Source organism: Triplophysa dalaica, chromosome 24 (genome assembly GCF_015846415.1).
Source record: "Triplophysa dalaica isolate WHDGS20190420 chromosome 24, ASM1584641v1, whole genome shotgun sequence".
In the NCBI taxonomy this organism is placed as follows: domain Eukaryota; kingdom Metazoa; phylum Chordata; class Actinopteri; order Cypriniformes; family Nemacheilidae; genus Triplophysa; species Triplophysa dalaica.
Window position 1 is genome coordinate 15,740,503 of NC_079565.1, and position 22,402 is coordinate 15,762,904.

At 38.0% G+C, this 22,402-nt stretch overlaps 1 protein-coding gene across 1 annotated transcript in view; it reads right to left on the reverse strand.

Annotated features, from left to right (window-relative positions):
- The window catches only part of wwox (WW domain containing oxidoreductase), a 193,158-nt gene that overhangs the window by 109,681 nt on the left and 61,075 nt on the right, over positions 1–22,402 (reverse strand). The window contains exons 7-8 of the mRNA XM_056739610.1: positions 19,045–19,230; positions 15,464–15,728 (exon numbers count right to left, since the gene is read on the reverse strand). Coding sequence (XP_056595588.1) covers positions 15,464–15,728; positions 19,045–19,230 — 451 coding nt within the window. The remainder of the gene's footprint in view (positions 1–15,463; positions 15,729–19,044; positions 19,231–22,402) is intronic.

Consider the following 22,402-nt stretch of genomic DNA (forward strand, 5'->3'; position numbering starts at 1 on the left):
GGCTCCATCTGTCTCACAGGCGTCTTCAGTATCGGGTCCTGCTGGGGACAAACTTCAAAACGAACTTGAAATCAATCTGTCATCAAATTTTCATGTGTGCCCCGCGTCCCTCTGTGGCATTTTAATTACCGCCCCCGTGGACCATGGGTGCTGAAGATATTGACTCTTAGCACCGGACAATAAACTTTATTGGCAAGAGCTGTCTGATAGCTGAACTAAACTAGAATAACAAGCATTAACAGAAGACGTGTTGCATGTGAGAGATTGCGTGATATATTCATATATAGACTGGGATTATATCTGGTCTCTTAATGAGAACATCAACTTTACGTTTACCCTAAAACAACGTTTAAAACATTGTAATAATAACTTCAGAGAATGGAGGAAGAATAGGTCACATTGAACAAAAGTGACATGACTGAAGCTAAAGACAAGGAGATGATAAATAGATTTCCCATCATTGCTGATAGATTGCTCATCATGTGTTTGTATGTACTGTATGACTATTGGCTGTCATTATGATCAGCACAGTTCTGGCATTATTGTATTGGCAGTTTTTACCCGATATGTAGCTGAAGTATGTACACATTAGATCACTCTTTTATCTTCACAGCTGAAGTGTGTTTTATCAGCATCGCCCAAACAAAACTTTCCAAATATTCTGCGTGGACAAACAGATTTTGATAAGGCTTTTTAAAGACTAATTAGCAACAACAACAAAATACTTTGTCTATTTTGTTAAAACATCATCTATGTTCCTTACAAATCGAAACGCAATGTCTTTATAAGTCAGCAAATCTGAAGGCTTCAACAAACACATCTTCTGATCACACATTAAAAAGGCAAATCAACTTCATAATTCAATATCTATTCAGTCTTCAAATAAAAATGAGTCTGCTGCAAAATGAAAAAGCAAATGTGCATATTAATTATACCAACGACTGAGAAATTTAGAGGAAAACAGATCAATCGATAAATTCTTGAAAATGAGTCTTTATAAATATCTGCAGGCTGTTATTAGAAAAAGAGATGTACTAAACAAAAAGATCAGGCATCCAATCACCAGCCAATGAATTCAAATATCAACATTTTTTTTTGAAGAGTACAACTATTGTCTTCTCTTGTGAAACGAGCATCTTCTGTGTAGAAATTTTGATGGGCCATATTTACCAACGTTTTCCATTTCTGAATCATTTTACAGGACGATGAAGTATTTGTTCTTGCTCTGGGTGTGGTGCACATAGATGACTCTTAGCAACAACATCTGCAGATTGTAAAACTTAAAGGATCTGGACAGACAAATAAATAAGCTTCTCTCTCTTTCTCTCTCCTGTAAAGAGTTTTCTTTTGCTTTAATGGCCAGCAGAAAGTATCTGGATACATAACAGCAAGTGCTAAATGGCAGATTATTCATTTGAATTAGGAATATATTTAGCCCTCAGTGACTAACCAGCTAGAAGACAGACCCCTTCAAAACACTACAGTAGAATAATTGTGTAAACTGAGAATATGATCTTATGTTTTTACTCTAAAACAAAAATATTATATTTGTTCTGTTTATCCAGTATAACTTTACCTAAAACACGCTTTATTAATCATGCTAGGAAGATGGCATGTAGTTTAAAGTACTAAGCGCCATTCACACTAAAACTGTAAATTGAAATTATATATTTAAAATAAACATAAAATATAATTGTATAAGTTCATATTTGTTTCTTTATGGCCAACATTATGTCTAGTTAGTCCTCCAGTTAACCATGCATGCCCCCTACTGGTCAAAACTGGCACACCGTTCATGCGTGTATTCTTATGTGCTCTAATGATCAAAATAGTCTTACTTTTTACACTGCTATACCTAAAAAATATAGACAAACCACACAAAGTGTAAGTGAAATTGCAAGGTATATGATGGTCTAAAATTAAAACACAAAAAGAAGTAAAAATAAGAATGACACAACTGATTTAGGAAATGCTTACAATTATTATGATATCAATTATGAAAAAAAAGAAATTGTAATTAAAAGTAAATTCAAGATGAAAAGCCAATTTGCAGAAAATAAGTGAAAATGTTTCATCATAAAGCAAATCTATCTGAAATATTCCGCTCTGAAACGTTTGCTCTTCCCTTTCCGTCTCCCTCTGGAGATGTTGGCACCCTTCCTGGCATGATTCCTCAGACACACCCGGGTGTTTGGCACGACCCTCTCCTGAATCACAGTTGCCTCGTGCCATCTGACCGCGGGCGCCGTACAGACACATGGGCACGGCGAGAGGGGGCGGGGATGCATCTGGTTGAACCCCAGGAGACTGAGGGGCCCAAACTCTCCGTGGAAATGACCCCTCACGAGGCTTCACCTTGAGAAGGCACTGACCTCTCGCCAGCCTGACAGCTATTACATTAGAGAGAGAGGCCAGTGACCTCATCTCAGATCACTCCTAATCTAAACTTACACTCCTGCCTTTAATTTCTCTTTCTTTGCTCTCTCGCCGTCCTTAAATAGAAGGAATGAAATTGTGCACAAAGAGAAAAATCGTACGAACACCGAGTTCAGATTCGGCATCAAAGAACATCAAGCCCTCATTTTTCCATTTAATTAAACAACTTCCTTACAAATCTTAAAAGTCAAACTGCAGCGCCTTTGATCTCTGCAGTCAGAAAGAAGACGCTGCAGAGAGAAGATTCACTTTTAAAAGTAATGCCGATAGTTTAAACATTTTCGTGGGGGGAGTTCAAAAGTCATTTATGAATGCTGTTGAATTGAAATGAAGAAAAGTGAATGTGGGTTGTTAACTGGTCTTTAACTACTTCTAACTAAAGTCATTCATCTTATCTGACATCTAGCAGTAAAACTAAACAAATGTAATGGGTATGTATGGATCTGCATTATTGTCTATCTCTCTGTCATTCTGTCTGTATTCAGTACCAGTTCACCTGTCTGTCTGTCTGTCTGTCAGCTTCTCTGTCTGTTTCTCTGTCTCTCTGTCTGCCTGCCTGCCTGTCTGTCTGCTTCTCTGTCTGTCTGCCTGTCTGTCTTTCCGTCTGTCAATCTACTTCTCTGTCTGTCTGTCTGTCTGCTTCTCTGTCTGTCTGTCTGTCTGGTTCTCTGTCTGTCTGTCTGTCTTTCTGCCTGCCTGCCTGCCTGCCCGTCTGTCTGCCTGTCAGTCTACTTCTCTGTGTGTGTGTCTATCTGTCTGCTTCTCTGTCTATCTGTCTGTCTGCTTTTCTGTGTATCTGTCTGCTTCTCTGTCTGTCTGTCTGCCTCTCAATATGTCAGTCTGTCTGTCTGCCCCTCAATATGTCTGTCTGTCTGTCTGCTTCTCTGTCTGTATGTCTGTCTGTCTGTCTGTCTGCTTCTCTGTCTGTCTCTCCGTCTGTAAGTCTACTTCTCTGTCTGTCTGTCTGTCTTTCGGTCCATCTTTCTGTGTACAGTGTATGTCTGTCTGTGTACAGTACCTGTCTGTCAGTCTATAGTGCCTGTCTGTCTACGTACTGTGTCTGTGTATATTTGTATGACTGTCTATCTACCTTTGTACAGTATCTGTCTGTGTCTATTTACAGTGTCCGTCTGTCTGCGTATATTATATGTCTGTCTTTCTTCCTGCAGTCCCCTGCCTCCTCCTCTGTGGAGAGGTGAAATCCCACATCAAAAGAACATCCTGCTTGTTCAATAGCAGCAAACGTCGATGACATTCTCTGATCATTAATTTCCCACCCAATCCTAAGGTAATGTATGGACACAGAGACCCTTGTTCATCTCCAATAAAAGCTTTTCTTTACCACTTTATCTGATACATCCTCAAAGGTCCACAACACAAAATATTAATGACCTGTGTCCCTAAAAGAGCCATTTCTCACAGAGGCAGCCAGAAGAAAGAAAACAAAGTGAAGAGAGAGACAGGCCCGGGGATTCACAGCGAACAGCAAAAAAGCTTAGAGAGTTATGAAGCTGGTCAGTTTGAGTTTGCAGATAGAACAGGACAGATGAGATTATTTCTATGTGCTGTTCTCTGGTATGATGGTGACATTGGAAAACTGACCCACGGTAAATTAAAAGCCTTGGATGGGCTTCTCAAAACCGAAAGATCCAATCAGATGGATCAGATCATCACAAGTCACATTGCACATGTTTCATCAGTCTACTGGAAAAAAAAGTTGTGTTGACAATTTTACACACTATAACAACAATGGAGCTTCTGAGATCAAAGGCTCTGCATTTGGCAAAGACTTCAAAGATTATGCCGCTAAATTTAAAATGCTATATTTTACCCAATGTTTTGTGTTGTCCATTGAATCAGTCGAGTTGCACATGTGCTTCTCTCAAGGTCCCATATTTGTTGGGCTCATGAAGATGCATCTCATTTGGGTCAGGATGACACCTTTGAAGATAGTTGCCCGTATAGACATCATACACAAGAGCAGCACAGTAGACTTTAAAACAAATCTAGTCTGAGTGTTGAAGCAGTGCTGTAAGAGTAAGCGGGCAGGTATGAATGTGGCTAATCATGTTTAAGTGTAACGTGCAATCAATGCATGAATACATTAAGAGGGTGAAGTGGGGCGAGCTGGGCGGCCGCTGTAAGATGCATTGCACAGATGATTGGGCACAACGAGCCACAGAAACACGATCAATAGCAGATATAGTGTGTAAACCCAAGAGGAATGGTAAACACCAATGAGACGGGGGGGGATTTGTTTCACCTCCTGTGTATCGGACGAAGCCGCGTTGATCACAGTGCTACCACTGAATATCCTCAATGTGGAGATTTAGTTTGGTTTAGATGTCCTGAGTGATCCTCAGAGGCTCATATATTTGTTATATACACTGAGTGTCTCTTATATGCATAATGTTCCTCACATTTTACATATGAGAAAAGTTTTGACGCACTCAACATTTCCATTTCTCTCTACGGTACTTATACAGGCCATACACAGAGCTCTGTGACTCATGCACGAGCGTGCACGCGGACCAGACGGCATTAGATCGCTTACACTGACCTTTGACCCTTCACCATTACAATGAGAATTATGTAACGCGATAATGCACATTAAAAGCATTCGGCTCTCTGACGTTAAAGCGAGAAGCGGGTTGAAAACAGCTGTTAACTCTTCTGTTTAGACCCTTTAGTGTTTATTCATCTGAGCTCGACCCCTTTAAAAAGACTGTGGCGGTAAAAGCGGCTTTGATTTTTAATACTGAGCATTTGAAAAGCTTTCAAGTAAAAGTCATATTTTTATGCATTAGATTGAAACTGTATTACGCTGGAGTCGTTCTTTTGGCCGGTTTGTCTATGTAAGGGGTGTTATGAAGGTATAGTGAAACCAAAACAAAAACTATTGATTTAAAATAAATGAAATAATGTGGTATAAAAAATAAATGTGAACACACTAAAACATAAAAATGAAAGTGAAATGTGTGCATAATATAAAAACAAATCGAAATAAAAATGTAAAATATAACAATAAAAAAATAAGACAATGAATAATAATAAAATAAAAAAATAAACATTAAATGAAATGTGCCCATGATAAAAAACCTATTTGACACTACAAACAATGTTTAAACCAAACTAAAACAAAACAAATCGGTCGCACTTCAGAAAATGGAGCAAATGTCACTATAAACAAAGCATTCACTACGACTTTTTCCATGATAAACTCTTTATTTGTTGCTTATTAATAGTTAGTAATGTAGTTGTTAGGATTAGGGATGTAGAGTATATGGTCATGCAGAATATTTGCTTTAGAAATACTAATAAACAGCCAATAATAGGCATGCTAATAACAACTAGTTAATAGTGAAAATTTCCCCCTATACTGAAGTGTTACCAAAAAAAAATTTGAATTGTGTGTGCTTGAAGTATTTCGTAACATTCGCATTCCTATGTATTTGGTTGTTGATCAAACAGAGGAAGTGACCCGTTCCTCACCCGTGAGCTTGCTTTTGCTCCATAGTTCAAACCCTTTAGTTTTTCTTGATCTCAGCATCATCATAATTCCAACAAAAACATAATTCAGGCAGAAACCCTGAGCTCCGAGGGTCTCAGGGGTGGAAGAGGTATCCGAGCGGGCAAACAGGAAGAGGCTGACACTATAGGACAGTCTTTACCGATCCGAAGCTTGAACCTACAGATGCATGTTTCTGATGCCACGGCAGATCATGTGTGATCTTTTCCCTTCTTCTGTTGCTCAGTGAGATAGGGTCTAACCTTTCTAATGTTGAATAAGGCAGATCATGTTTGATCTTTTCCCTTCTTCTGTTTCCATGTCCTCCAGAGAAAGAGAGACGGCTACATGTTTTGAAAATGATTAGTAGCGGGCGAGTTATTGAGTGAGCGGCTGCGTTTAAGTGAAACTGATGAAATGGGAGTGTGTGCGTGTTGACGGCGAGAGTGTGTGTATAAGTATGCGCAAAGGGGTGAAAGGTTAATCCCTATTGATTCAGCAGCAGTCTACATACAGCACCGCTGGGAGACAGTCGCCTCTGTTGGCAATCAGCTAGCACAAATACATGATAAATCTTACTGTCTGCGGCCACTGATCTGGCTTCTAAACACAGAGACACTAGTCAACAGCCATCAGAGCCACAGAAGCGACGTGCTGACCGTTAACTCCATCTGGTTAACCACAGGCTGAAGAATAGTCAGCAGTAGAGAACATATGTGGGGAAATAACATGAGGCGTGTGCGTGTTCGGATGCCTTCGGGGTCCAAAATGAACATTTGCCGCATGGGAGATGAGAGTAAACATTTGGTGACCTAATACACACCTGTCTATGTACTTCCTTTTGGATTTTGTCTGTCTCACTTTTTTTCTTGATGTGATAATAGACATGGAATAATGAGATGAGCGTGGAGCATGTTGTCAGACTCCCTGTGCATTCAAACATTTCACTTATTACAACTTGGCAACTGTTGAGATCTACAACTTAAAAATACAAGAACAAGAGTGTCAACTATCTACCAATAACTGCAAGCTACACAAAGAATCTTTTACACTCATAGCTTTTGCTTGGACAACTATAGTGCTATTTAAATTGTGTTTGCATGCAGTTTAGAACAAACATCTAAAAATAAATATTGGTCAGACTTTATTTTAAGGTCCAATTCTCTGTATAATAAAACCATTAACTATGACTTTTGCCTCAGTAAACTAATAAATTGATGCTTATTAATAGTTATTAAGGTAGTTGTTAGGTTTAGGTATTAGGTAGGATTAGGAAAGTAAAATATGGTCCTGTTAAATATTATATGTAGTAATAAAAAAGGAAATAAGCTAAAAATAGGTAACTAATAAGCTACTAGTTAGTAGTAAGAATTGGTTCCTTAACTAAAGTGATACCGAAATTTAGAATCTATTGATTCGTGCTCATGGACACAAATTTCCCCTTTTTTCGGTCATTCATCACAAACTTTTGTGGTGTCACTTAGCAAGACTTTCAATACACAGGCCGCGTATAGCCTATACATTTACAACCTGATATCAAAGGAAGGTACATATTTTACACCCTAAAATCTCAGCCTCAAAGGCAAATTTTCCTAAAAACGTGAGTTTCACAAGGTGGCAAAGCAATGATAAATGTCTACCCTAACCCTGCCCCTTAACATAACGTCACAGGGGAAAAGAGCGATTAATAACAAAACATACAAATGAGATCGTTGGAATTCACACAAATGAGGCACCTCGTAAAATAGGTATGAATTCCCATCAGATTGCGTTGTTATACATATGAAAGATACCGCATATTAAAATACATTAGATTAACACATGATTGGCAAAAAAAGGGGGAAATTCGTGTCCATGAACACGAATCAATAGATTACAGTTGGTGACAATGTCACGGATTCCCGTGAGACTACGTTGCAAGAATGGTGCAAACCCCCATAACATTTAGCTCCAGTGTTGGGTGTTGTGGTTGTTTGCCATGTTGCTAGTGCATTCTGTATGGTTGCTAGATGGGTGGTTGAAAAGACAAAATAGCTCATATCTCAAGTGTCTCTGCCAGGTCAACTCTTTACTTTAACATAAAGAATTTTTATAAATTGATACAGGCACCTTGTCTAAAAGATTACGTACAGCGGGTAACTGTTCTTAATTCACCTGCCTTTCGTAGGTGTGACTGAATAACCCTACGAACCCCATCTCAACATGTATGGTGGAACATGTGTAACCACACCCTATCTGACCGGCCCCAAACCAGTCAATGACCGGTCCATGTCAGAGAAGCAAGAAGATCAATCTCCAACAATATTATCAGCCTCATTTCGTCAAATAATTTCTCATCAACAATTACCCTCTCTGGTTATGAGGTGAACCCTTTCATAGATATTTAATAAGCAGTGGTGAAAGCGGAGGGGTCGCTGAAGGTCGTGGCCTCTCGTTAAGAACCCAGACGATCATTACAAACTAAATAAACCAGCGGCAAACCTACGGCACGCAAACGGCAATTAGCAAAACGAACGGCGGCACTGATAAAGTCATCCGTGAGCTCTTGGATGATCAATGATGAACACAATATACGCAGCTGGATTTGAGATGAAACTGCTCGGAATTTCATTCCAGGCCTAATGTGTCTCTGTGGGACGGTTGAAGAAACATAATGTAATAATGTTTGCCAAATCAATAATAATTCTCTCTCTTTCTGCCTCAATATCTTTCTTTCTCTTGGTTTTCTTTTCCGTTCGCCATCCTCCGCTTTCTTTCGCATGCGCTCCTTTCCGTTCCCTCCCTCTCTAATCCGATCATGCAGGGAATAAGTGTATGCACCATGAACACATTTAATTTTCCCAGTTGGTTTTCAGCAGGCCTAGAGGTGAGGTTTAATAAGGATCAATGGCACTTTATCTAGGACAGGACCCACTTCACAGCATGCAAATTAAACACCAACACTTACAGAAGAAAGAGGGGAAAAAAGGAAAAGAAATGGATTTAATTAAAAAATGTAGAACCACGGGCTCTGGGAATTCAATTAAAGGATTTATGCAAAGGTTGGCTAGCTTTTGGTGTTGCAGTTACTGTTTGTATAATGAGCTTTTCATATTAAAAATCAATAGGTAATCTAGGGTGGGAGATCAACTGCTTACGTACATTTTTGAAATCAATTTGAAAAATAGTCCATCAGCGGCACGTCATGAAAAGCAGGCCTCGTTTGATCAGGAAGCTGGATTTTAGGGAAAGCAGTCGGGAATTCTGGTATCGCGAGGACATACGAGGGAGGGGTTGGAGAAATCATTTGCCAGGTTTGCGATCTAAATGACACGTTTGTTCCAGAAAGCTAAATATGGTTATTTAATAATATTAAATAATATATATTATTAAATAATATGTCTGTCTTGATCGTCAAAGCTGAGGCCTAGGGGTTCACACATTATACTCTGAAACACTGAGCTGTGTCAGGTTTGAATCCGGCTCATGATAATCTTAGGATGAGCTCATATTATTTTTGTATTTACAAGTTTCCAATTTACAGACAAACAGTAAAAGAGCAATACCAGCGTTATGGTTGTGACACTTACACTCCTGAAATATAAAGTCTCAGACAATGTATTTATTATCCAATTATTGATATTTGTATCATCTCTAAACCCCAGTTAATTGAGTCTAGATGTCAGACAATATCAAGTTATACATTAAAGATTAGAAAAATGTCTTCAAAAATACATTTGGATGTGCAAAAAAAAAACATGTTTTTGAGAGACAGCATACTTGTAGGATTTCTGTGAATTAAAATGCACAAAGCAGAAAAAATAACATCCAACAAATGGAGAAGGGGTGACTCTTCGTAAACAAAAGTTATATTTAAATTCATGTAATCATTTATGAGGAATGTTGACCGTTATGGATGTGAAGATTCTTAAAGCGAAAGTTAACTGATGAAATCATGCTTTAAAAGAAATAAAACTATATAAACCTCAGACAGACCTCATGTGCATATTTAAATCACTAAATATTGACATCTTAGATAAAAAAACGATACGCTTTGTTTTTTCATTGAACACAGCATTTTTTATCTTCTGGCCACTACATCCTGAAAAAAAGACACTTTTATTATTATTAATATTATTATAATTGCTTTGTTATTATTTGTATTTGTGTATAAAACCTGCAAACAAATGTTTTATACCAAAAAACGTGAATAATAATTAAGTATGTAAACTTTATTTAGAAGTTTATGAATAAATCATCAACAATAGGATGAGGTATCAATATATGTACAGTGTAAATGCTTACACACATGTTGTGAATCTTTGCTGCCTCTCTGAACCTTGGATGTCTAAATTGACTATTTTTCAGGAAATGGATCAAACACTGTACTTCATAAACGATTAAATACTGTGTAGTCAAAGTTGACGAGAACTTTTTTAATCCTTTTGATTGGTTAGATACTTGCACAACCCATTAACAAGCATGAAGGCTGCTTAACAACAATTATGATATATGTCAAAATGTAAAATTCATGAAATATGGAGATGCAAGGTCTCAAAAAAAAAACAGCAGCGATATGCAAATAAGTACACACAATTATCATCAAAAGAGATCCAATATGACAAAATAATGCTGTTGCTTTCAGATGTCTGTCCCATCACTACTCAAAGCACCAGAATCTTCTAGAATGAGGCGGAATCGTTCTCCCTGTGAGTCAATGGAAGCCATCGTCTCTTTTCACGAGCATTCACATTGGATGTGATCTGGAGATCTGATGGTCTTTAGATGAACTTGGCATTAGCTCCTTGTGCTCAGATGGATGGGCCGCTGTGTGACTTTGACTGGGGGTCAAACGAGAGCGACATGACAGCTGCCGGGCTCGCCCGAACGCTGCCTGCTCGACTCTGATTGGTCCTTTATCGATTCCGACACCTTCCTGGCCACATCAGCTGATCAAGCAATAAACTACTGGCTCGGTTTCTTCCAGCACAGCGAGTAGCTCCCTCCGAAGAGGCGCAAGCGTGTACGTGTGCGGTTGCCTGTAGGCCGACACTTTATTTTAATGAAATGATGTGTCTTTGTAGACTATAATCCTGGTGATAGGATTGAGTTGAGACACACATGTCAATACAAGCAAATAGGATTGCGTGCTTTTAGGTCTGAGATTGTCTTCTAGGCTCATAATGGGTAACAGGGGGGATGGTGGGAGGGGGGGTGAAGTAATATCAAGCCAATCAGATTAAAGAATAAAGTGTATTCTAGTCTAATGCAGGACAAGGCGTTACACTGTTTACATGCAAAGTTCACACAGTCTATGTTTTAAATCTGCTGTCTGCACGGTCGATCCAATTTTACCGCAGAAGGGCTGAACGGGTGCATTTGAATGTCAATACATTATTTTGGGGGGGGTTGCTGAACTTGGTTCCATATCCTTGGATCCTAAAGTCACCGTGGTCTAAAAAACCCATTGTTGAGCAAAATATGAACAAATCCAACTGTTGGGTTAAATGAACCTAGATGATGTCCATAACTGACCACACAACCCAACATAAGATCATTAAACCCAATGGTTGGCTTTGTCTACATTTTACCCAACCATGGGTTAGAAGCATTTTTGGCCGGGGTTTACATCACGTGAGGACACCACATAAGTGGTGCAAAAGCGGACCCGTGGACATTTGGTAGTAAACCCCACATATGAGCCAAAAGGAGAACCACTTTCCGATCTCCTCCTCTTTCCGAGTTGTTACCTCCCTTAAACAACTCAAGCCAGTTATGCAACACAATCCAGATACTTTAAAAGCCAAAACTTAAATGTGAAGGGAGACCAAAGAGGGCATGGCATCGTCCACAGAAGGGCCAGTTTGGACATCACCCGCTCTGATGTATTGGATATATAAGTAGATCCTTCCAGGCAGAGCACTCTAGTAGAACCCGAGACGGCACGGGAGACGCCAGCGTTCTGGAAGGCTGAGTGAACCCGTTCTCCGTTCAACCTGCGGGTCCTAATCACCAATTATGAGCCTATTAGGGCTGCTGGCAGCTCATTGTGTCCCGCCGCAGCGGATGGGGCTCTGGGTGTAGACCTCTGCCCCGCTCCGCTGAACGCCTGTCAGCCCCGGTTGAGCCGCCGCCGTGATAGGAACTGTGTACCGGCAGATAACAACGCCTGACCTTACAACCGGTTACCGGGGGACGCTCAGCACGCCGACAGGGCTCATCGCAGTGCGACAGCGGTGGGATAAATCTGAGCCGCTCGGGGTGACGAGACTTCATTAAAGAAGAGCGAGAGAGAGCGGGTAATGCCTCTGTAGTGTACTAATAGAAGCAGAGCTCTCGTTAGCCGAGCGCCAGGAAAGATCCATCACCGGCATCTCCTTCTTTTACTCGGCTTACAAGGGGACCGAGAGCGAGAGAGATTTAGGCTCCCATAAGGAAGCTCTGGCAGCGGTCTCTCAGCAGGCCGGTTAAATTATCTCGCAGGCGAGAGGCGAGACAGTTGCCAATGCACAGAGGAACTTGTTAAAGTCTCCCTTTTAGAGCAAACCGCCGGCTAATGTACGACTAGCGGGCCGTGGTCAAAAGTTCAGCCCCTGCATATGTAAAAAGGTAGCGGAGCGCCCGGGGCTGAATCCCGAGGAAAATAATTGCGCTAAACTGCTGAAAGCGCGCAGTTGGACCGGATCCCAATGAAGCGATTGTGATGAGGGGGGGCGTGAGGGGGGGAGGAGGCGATTGGGAGGCTGTGATTTTCCCAGCAGCCTCGTGTCCCAAAGCATCAAGCAGCTATTAGATGCCACAATACCCAGCCGTCTTAGAAATGTCAAACCAAACATGCTAAAACAGCTGTTTGACTACGCAAATGAAAAGGTTACAGGGGCGTCTGGGATGTACAGTACTTCACGTAAAAAAAAAACACAGAAGAATCAATGACCTCACTCGACATTGACCAAAACATCAGATCAGCATGCGTTAGGTTAAGAGGAAAATAAAAAGTATTTTTGTAAAAAAATCACTGTTAACAACCTGTCTGTAGAATCTGTGCTCAGCTCAGTTTTATTTGTGAGCATCATTATTACCTTATTTTAATTTATGGCTGATAAACCTTAATCCTTTTCACCGGTAAAATATTATTAAATGGCATGTATTAAAATAATAAAACACATGCAAAGAAAATTTCCCACAGAACTGCATCACGTTGTCTTCAAAATTGTTTGGTGCTAATCGGTCAAACTGAAGAGTCCATGCTTGATACTGGTGACAATGGCGACGTTTTATTTTTGGTTAAAAAAAAATGTTTTTTTGAATGCTTCGAAACAAATGTCATACATAAAATAATCCATTATTTAATTAAGATGAATAGTGAAGTTCATTCATTTCCCTTTTGCTTCGTATAAATATAAGGCATAAATTCTGTCCTTTTGCACATTAAGAGATGCAGATTCTCACACTCGCAGACGTCTGTTTATCAGAGAACATCACTACTGTTATTCCACCCCATCAAATACTATAAAGAGACCATTTTATAATCATGAAGAGAAAATTACTACACCCTTATCAAAGCTAAACACATCAGCCTGGCCCTAATGTACAACTGCAGGCCAGAGACACACACACACACACACTCAAAGAGAGAGAGAGAGAGAGAGAGAGAGAGAGAGAGAGAGAGAGACATGGCATAATATATTTGATATACAGATTATGATTAGGGGACAGTCATGTGAATGAAAGCATTCTATCTATCAGAGATTCACGCCTCGCCAGTCATTTCAACCAAGTCAGCAAAATGGAAAAATTATCTAAAAAATTACAAGATCATTGGATATATTCAGTTAAATGAATGAATATGAACTGCAACATACTCTTTTTTTCATCATATATATATATATATATATATATATATATATATATATATATATATATATATATATATATATATATATATATTATGTTCTATATAAAGACTAAAAAAGTAATATTAAATTAAATCCATACAACTTAACATGTTGTTGTTGTTAGTATTATTGTTTATAACTATTATTATTGCTTATTATTATTATTAGTAGTAGTAGTAGTAGTAGTATAGCTTTTGTTATCGCTAATAATATTATTATGGTTTATTATAATTATTATTGCCCCAATACCATATTTGGTTTCCTCACACCAAAATAAAGCACCCAGATGTTTGAAACCTCTCCACCTTCAGAAACACTAAACTAAAAGAGGGTGTCCCACATTTAGATGCTGTTAAACAGCAAAAATAAGAGGCATTATTCTAGATTTGCGCAGTTATAAATCACCTATAGCTTCTTGAGGAAGACAAAGACGTTTTACTGCGCTTGGTTGTAATATTGTTTGAGGTTCTTCCTGTCAACATTATGCAGAGCTGTGCAACCTTGAACAATTACCCACAATCCCATATGAGACTGCAAGCAATTAAAACGATAGCATCTTCAGAGTCTCATAACCAATAAATAAAATAACAGCTCCGGTTTGTGTTCAAGTCACTAATACTTGAGAAGGTTCAGGAGAGAGAAACAAGGATGTTCACATTAAAAGAGAATCATAAATATAAAAAAATAATACAGTATATATAAATAAATACAATTAAAATCCCCAAATGATGAATATAGTTACAATGTTTCTGTTACTGATGACATGCATGTATTTGCATTATGAATTGTGCTTTCCATCTAGATTTCTTTTACTTTGAATGTCTTATTATATCTTGCAAATCTGCATTAAATGTTTATTCCTAAACACGATATATATTTGCATTGCATGATGTAAGGTCCTGCCAAAGAATGAGAATCGTAAAATCTAACCAAACGCCCTGTTGCACACAGACGTCCATCAAATAAAACTGACAGCGGCAGATATGAGGGATTTGAGTTATAACTGCATATATTCATCCCCATCTATTTATAATCAGGTGATGATGAGCCGGGTTGAAATACTGAGCACACTACCTCAAATCCTGCCTTGAGAACTTAAAAAAAAATTAAAACAAAGAATACATCAAATGCATTGTGTGGCCTAAAGCATATCAGAGGCGGAAGGAAGGGCCGCAGGTGCGAGACAGGCAGATACTTTATGATTTATGAGGATGTTGAATTTTATAGTTTGTCTCTGTAAGTGTATATGACTGTCCTCTTCGGGCTAAAACAGCAGAGTGTTGCCTACAGGAAAATCTGCCCGTCTAATTTATGCAGCGCTGGGGTACACGAGCCGCGTTACACACACACGTGGAAAGGGACACGCACACACAAACTACAGGCCATTCCTGTTCAAGAATCAAAGCACGAATGAAACTTTTTTGGGCTACAAATAAATTAAAGAACTATTTTAAAACAGACTATTTATTTTTTATTTGTATTTTTATTTAGCCATTATATTGTATCTGAATTACAATGTTATCTGTGTAGCCCGGGGCTTTTCCTTTATACGGTTAAAAATGAATACAAATAAATAATTCTTCATTTACACCTCGTGCTAGACCGTCAAACCACAGCAGGTGAAAAAATTGAAATCTGTTCCTACCATGGACTTTGTGAAGGGTCGGGCAAGGGTGAAGAGAATCGTCATGAGCCACCAGCTGCGGTGGATGGAGGTGTACATCATATTCCCAGGATGCACTGCGTTACAGATGACGCCGTGGGGAGACATGCGGCGGTTGAGCTCGTTGGAGAAGAGGATGTTGCAGAGTTTGGCACGGTTGTAGGACAGCATTGACCAGTACTCCTTCTGAGGAGGCGAGAGGAGATTCAGGTCCACCTTCCCACACGAGTTCACCAGATCTGTGAACCTTCAGGAACATCAAAGATAATACAAGAAAGAGATTAGAGAAAATAGTGTATAATTATCTATCGAAAAGTAAGAAACATTACTTCTTACTGATCCTTAATAGCCTTACATATATAATGTACAATTTGTATTTTGTTGGTTGGAAATTAGTTTGGAAGCAAACTACTTCAGATATCTGAAATGTAAACTTTCAGTTTGAGACGGAAAATCTGATGAAGAAAAATAACTAGTTGGGTCTTTCAACCAAAAAGATTGTATGAAGCCTAATAAGACCAGAAAAAATTATGCAATTAAGTAAATATGACCAATTTACCATTCACTTTGATCTTAAAGGGATAGTTCACCCAAAAATTCAAATGGTTTTCTTTATTAACATTGATTCATTCCAAACCTCTAAAAGATTTTTGACTACCATTGTATGGGCAACAAACCACAGAGATATTTCTCAAAATATCTTCTTCTGTGATTCACTGAGGCACGAGTCATTTACAGCTTTTGTATCATTTGTGGGTGAAAAAATGATGGCACAAATTGAATATTGAGATGAATTTTCTCTTTCAAAGTCTGATTTCACAACTGGTAACTATAAGAACAAAGTTCAAGTTTAGAAATCACCTTAAGAAATGTGAGCCGATGGAGAAATGAACTACATGAGCTTTGGCAGTCTAGGCCTGCTTTAATGCACATCAAAGCCCCAACATGATGTTCTTTAATTGGCTCTGACTAAGCTGTTAAACGCCAGATGTTTGACAAGCGCCCTGAACGCGAGGTGTTGTATTTTCCTGACGTGTCCTTGTGCGTATGTAAACAGTCCCAAGAAACTTCAGCTCAATAAACTGTCCCTCCCCTAGTGCGCTTCTGCGCCCACAATCGTGCTCGACGTTTACCTCTTAATTATGCGCTTTACATAACAGCCAATCAAAACGTCACGTTCCCTGTATGACAGTCTCGTGTGCCGTTTGACACCTTACAACTCTGCTTGGGTAAACAACAACATCTGCAGGCGTCTTCTGTCGGGGGCGTAGCGCTCACGCTAAAGGTGTGAACTGCGTGAGAACGGGAAATTAGTTCATTCTCTGAAAACAATGATAATAGTGTTATAGCATGAGAATAGCCAAAGGTGGTTGTTGGTTTTGTGCAGCTGAAAATCTACCCAATTATCATTAAAGTTATAGTCTATATTTGTATTGATAAAATAGATTTTTTTTTCAAAATTATTGATACAAAAATATACAAAAACTGATCACCTTAACCTGGATTACGGTAAATTAAAACTGTAAGTATATAATATTAAAATAAAAATTGAGCTGTTGAGATTGATTTTGCTGGAAATGTGTCATTTAACTTCAACCCACGATAAATAAACTTCAATTTTATCTTTAAAACAGAGATGGTGAAAAAATGACATTTTTTCCTGTTTTTTATTTATGTTTCTGTAATTTGACAGTTTCTGGTCTTTGACAGTATTTCGAAAACATATGTAAAATCTGCAGTAAAATTGCTTACAATAACAGGTTGTTTTGAACACCATATGTCAAAAATCTGTAAAAAAAAACGATTAATATTTTGTAAAATATGTTTTTTTACAGTGTAGATTTGCTTTTTTAATAGTTTCACCAGAAATTGAATTTCGATCAACATTTATTCACCCTCATGTCATCCACACATCCATCCTCACAGTAGCACATGTTGACCTTGTCATCATCTCGTGTCTTAGATAATCTACACAGCCTTCCCGGCAGAGGTGAAAAACTCTATTTTCAGAGTCGAGGCATGAAAAGGTCAGTTACCCTGGTATTTAATGACTCCAGTATTCTGCTTTGAAGAGACTGAAGTATGAAAGCGTGACTCTATCCAGTGTGAGGTTTCAGACGTTGGTTTTCTGTCTAGATATCAGTGGCCGCCTTGTTTGGAGTCGTGAGGCAAATACCATCACCCATCTGTTCTGTCACTTAAGCCCCAGTGCTATAACACTGATAAAACGTCCCTGTTGGTTTTATTTTTCCGTCCTCAATTTCTCTCACCTTCCCTTAGAGTTTTGTGGTGGCTCGTCTGGGGTGTCAAGGTTTAATTCTGTGGTTAAGGCTTTGGGAAACATAATCTCTTTCCCGGGTCAGAGGTCAGACGGTGAGCTCAAAAGGCCACAATATTAAAGGCACTGACAGAGATGTGGATGTAAGGTGTGGACATTGAAAATGATCAGGTGTAGTAGAGGAAGATAATAAAGAGAAAAGAAATAACTGTAGACTTAAACAGAGGAGTTTGCTGCATCCGGCGGAGATTATTGTGATAACAAGGAAGTGATTTGACTGTTTGGGGAGAGCAAATGAGACATCTTATTATTCCAATGGCACCGAGGGCCAGTTAATCTAATGGACCCTCAACTCTCCCACTGGAAAATGTGTTTAAAGGGATAGTTTACCCCAAAATGAATAATTTCCACACGATTGCATTTTTTTTATATAAACGGTTTCGTCTTAACAACATAAACAAACGTTACTATGCTTGCGCACTTTTGTGACCCCAACGGAACTTCCTGTACACATTCACAAACAATAGAGAGACTGTAGATTATTTCTGATAACATTCAAAAGAAACCAAGAAGAAACGTTATTTGGTTAAACTTGTCTCTCCAATATTTTGAATTTAGACTGCAATACCAAGCTCAACCGCTAGATGTCTATGTACCATACGGTTTCTTTAAATGCCACCGAACTACAGGACTTCAATAAATTGTTTATTTAATAAAATGAACATGCAACAAAATTTTACAAGTCGTTTATTTAACACAATTATTGTACGGTTAAATATTATTTCAAATTTATATTAAAATATATTAAATATAAATACTTATATTATTAGATACTAGCCAAACACAAACCCCAAGTTAACGTGGGTCAGACGCGCATGTCTGATGAAACAGTCTATAGTGGAGAAATCATATGTATCTCTTTCATGTTGTTTTTTTAGCTTCTGAAACAGCAGAAAGCCTCAGAAATGTTAGCAAATTTGCAAATGCTTTTCACAACCTTTCATGCACTACAGAAGAGAATTATTTTGAAGCGGATCACTAATGTTTTAAATGATGAACTTCTATAGAAACAAACCTATTTCTGAATAGATAGAAACCTGTGCATCTGACTACAAGAAACTGGACTGAACTAATGCGTGCATGGAGGCCTGCCAAATCTCCTGCCATTATTGTAAAAAGCATCACATGGCATCGTGTGTAAGCCTCAGATTAAATGTGAAGCTGTGATTTGAAGGATCAGAGGTCAGGTCAGAGGGACATCACCGAAAATATTAGAACGTCTCACCTGTGAGACTCCGAGGAGACCATCACCACCCGAGCAGGAGCAGAGCACCGCAAGACATCCTGCAGGAGCTGAACCAGGTAGAAATGACCCAGGTGACAGATCTGAAAGGTGGATTCAAGGCCGTCCTCAGTCCGACTCCACGGCTGCGTGCAAACGGCTGCATTACACACCAGAATGTGCAGGGGCCTTCAGAAAAAGAGGATGAAAACACTCAAATCACTCAAATACAGATACAGTAGAAGTTTAACCTTTTTCAAACTGTATCGCAAGATAAATGTAGTCAATTCTCTATTGAAGTGCATTTAGTCAACCAAGACAACTCCCCATAACAATGTGAACTACTAAAGGTGAAAAAAGAAATGCAAATATAAGTATATTATCTATACTGTATATATACAGTATATATATATATATATATATATATATATATGAAACAGAACAATTTGAAATGTAACATATTATCACACACTAATGCAGGGTTCACACCAAACGTGAATTAAGCTATTTGCGCAAGTAAATTACATCAAAGTCAATGCAAAGACGCGTATAAGAGCGTAATTCTCATCGTCCGCGAAAGTTGAAAATATTTGTCAGATCGTGTCACTCACGCGAAAATAAGAAACTAAGGTTTGTAATATTTTTTTTTAATTATACGTTATATTTTTTAAGTAATGAAGAGCATGGAAAGTATTTGTTCGCGTTTAGTGTGAACCCAGGTTAAGTGCATATTTTTTTATTTCTTCATTCTTTTTTTGTAGTGTGCTATTAGTCATTAAAAAAGTCAATTTATGTTTATGTTATGTACAAATTTTAGCACCGTACAATGAAAACTACGCAACTACAACTAATACAAAGAAGAATAACAAGTGTGCAAATGTATCAAAAATATGTAAAAAATATCAATCAACTAAACAATAGTGCTAAATAAAACTAAAATAATTTACTTATAAATAAATAAAATAACATTTATGTAAAAAGAAACAAATTCAAATTGAACAAAATTTTCAAACACTCAATCATCCCATCAAATCTCTTGCAAGGTCAGTCTGACCAAACATCCATCCATCAGCAAGAGAAAGGTCAGAGATTTCTGCAAAGATCTTTTTCTTTGACAGAGTCGCTTCAGTGGTCCTGAAACCACGACCGTACGGCGAAATAATCTGAATCCACCCCACCAATTTTTAATTTCTTCCATTAGAATTAATTACGAAGCCCACGGGCAATTTGTGTACTCCATATTTAACACTGCCTGCACTATTAATTAAAAACTGGTTGCTGGAAAATTAATGGAGGAATTGTTATGCCCTGCTTTAATGAGTCTTCTCTATGACATTAAAAAAAGTACACTTCATATTTCCCTTCAGGTACTGCGCGGAACGCTGCAGCGTGCATCAGTGGAAACGCAGAGGATCATGGGAAATGAACAGGGGCCACTGTTACACCATATGATTCTATTTGAAACACGCAGGTGCTTAACCGGCACTGTGGAGATGGGGTTGTGGTTACTGACATTTTAAACACAAAAGGACGAGCAGTTCCTTTTTTATTTTATATATAAATAAATCCTTGTTCTCATTATTTGACAATTACTAGCTTGATGTCTAACGGCTAATTCACACTGATCTTACAAGCACAAACAAACTACAAAACCAACAAACGTCACCAAACGGCAACATTCTAAATTCTCATTGAGATTTCAAGAAAGCCCAACGTGTAATACATGTGAATAATAAATAATAAATGATATTCTACAGCAGTTAAAGTAATAGTTCACTTTGAAAATAAGCCCCTATTGACTTTCCATAGTTGGAATAAAAATTACTATGGAAAGTCAACGGGGTTTATTTTAAAGAGAAGTACTCCAGTAAGGCCCATTGGCTGACCTAAGGTGTTTGTAAGATTAGTGTGAATTAGTGTTTTGCCGTTTGTTGGTTCAATGTCAATAAGAATTTAGAATGTTTGTGTTTGCTGGCATTTGTTAGAGTCTGTTGTCTTTTGTGAATATCAGAGTTTGTTGGTGTTCGTTGCCATTTGTATATAACTATATAACTATAACTACAAAGATTTATTAAATGGCTTTAAATTAAAAAAGAATTACGGAGTCTACATCCCAACTACAATAAAGATTAAGAGGAAAGATTGTCAGGATCATCAAAAAAGGAAATGAAACCAAACGAAACTAAAGGAAACTGGAAACAAAACAAAACGAGGAATGAAACAAATCGAAACAAAACAAGATGAAACACAAAACATAACATGAAACGAAATAGGAAACGAAACACGAAACGAAACAAAACAAAACAAAACATAACAAAACGAAACGAAACAGGAATCACGAAACGAAACCAAACTAAACAAAACGAAACTAAAACAAACCGAAACGTAACGTAACATAAAACGAAACACAAAACGATACACAAAACGATACACAAAACGAAACCGGAAAAGAAACGCAAAACGAAACACAAAACGATGCACAAAACGAAACGGGAAACTAAACACGAAACAAAACAAAACGATACAGAAAACAAAACAAAAAACAAAAAACAAAACAAAACAGGAAACGCGAAACGAAACCAAACTTAACAAAACGAAACTAAAACAAAACGAAACGTAACGTAACATAAAACGAAACACAAAACGATACACAAAACGAAACCGGAAAAGAAACGCAAAACGAAACACAAAACGATGCACAAAACGAAACGGGAAACTAAACACGAAACAAAACAAAACGATACAGAAAACAAAACAAAAAACAAAACAAAACAGGAAACGCAAAACGAAACCAAACTTAACAAAACGAAACTAAAACGAAACGTAACGTAACGTAACATAAAACGAAACACAAAACGATACACAAAACGAAACCGGAAAAGAAACGCAAAACGAAACACAAAACGATGCACAAAACGAAACGGGAAACTAAACACGAAACAAAACAAAACGATACAGAAAACAAAACAAAACAAAACAGGAAACGCGAAACGAAACCAAACTTAACAAAACGAAACTAAAACAAAATGAAACGTAACGTAACGTAACATAAAACGAAACACAAAACGATACACAAAACGAAACCGGAAAAGAAACGCAAAACGAAACACAAAACGATGCACAAAACGAAACGGGAAACTAAACACGAAACAAAACAAAACGATACAGAAAACAAAACAAAAAACAAAACAAAACAGGAAACGCGAAACGAAACCAAACTTAACAAAACGAAACTAAAACAAAACGAAACGTAACGTAACGTAACGTAACGAAAGAAAGACAAAACAAAGAACAAAACAAAAAACTAGATATTGTTGGGATCAATTACAAAAAAAAATATCCTTGGCCCAATAATTCTCAA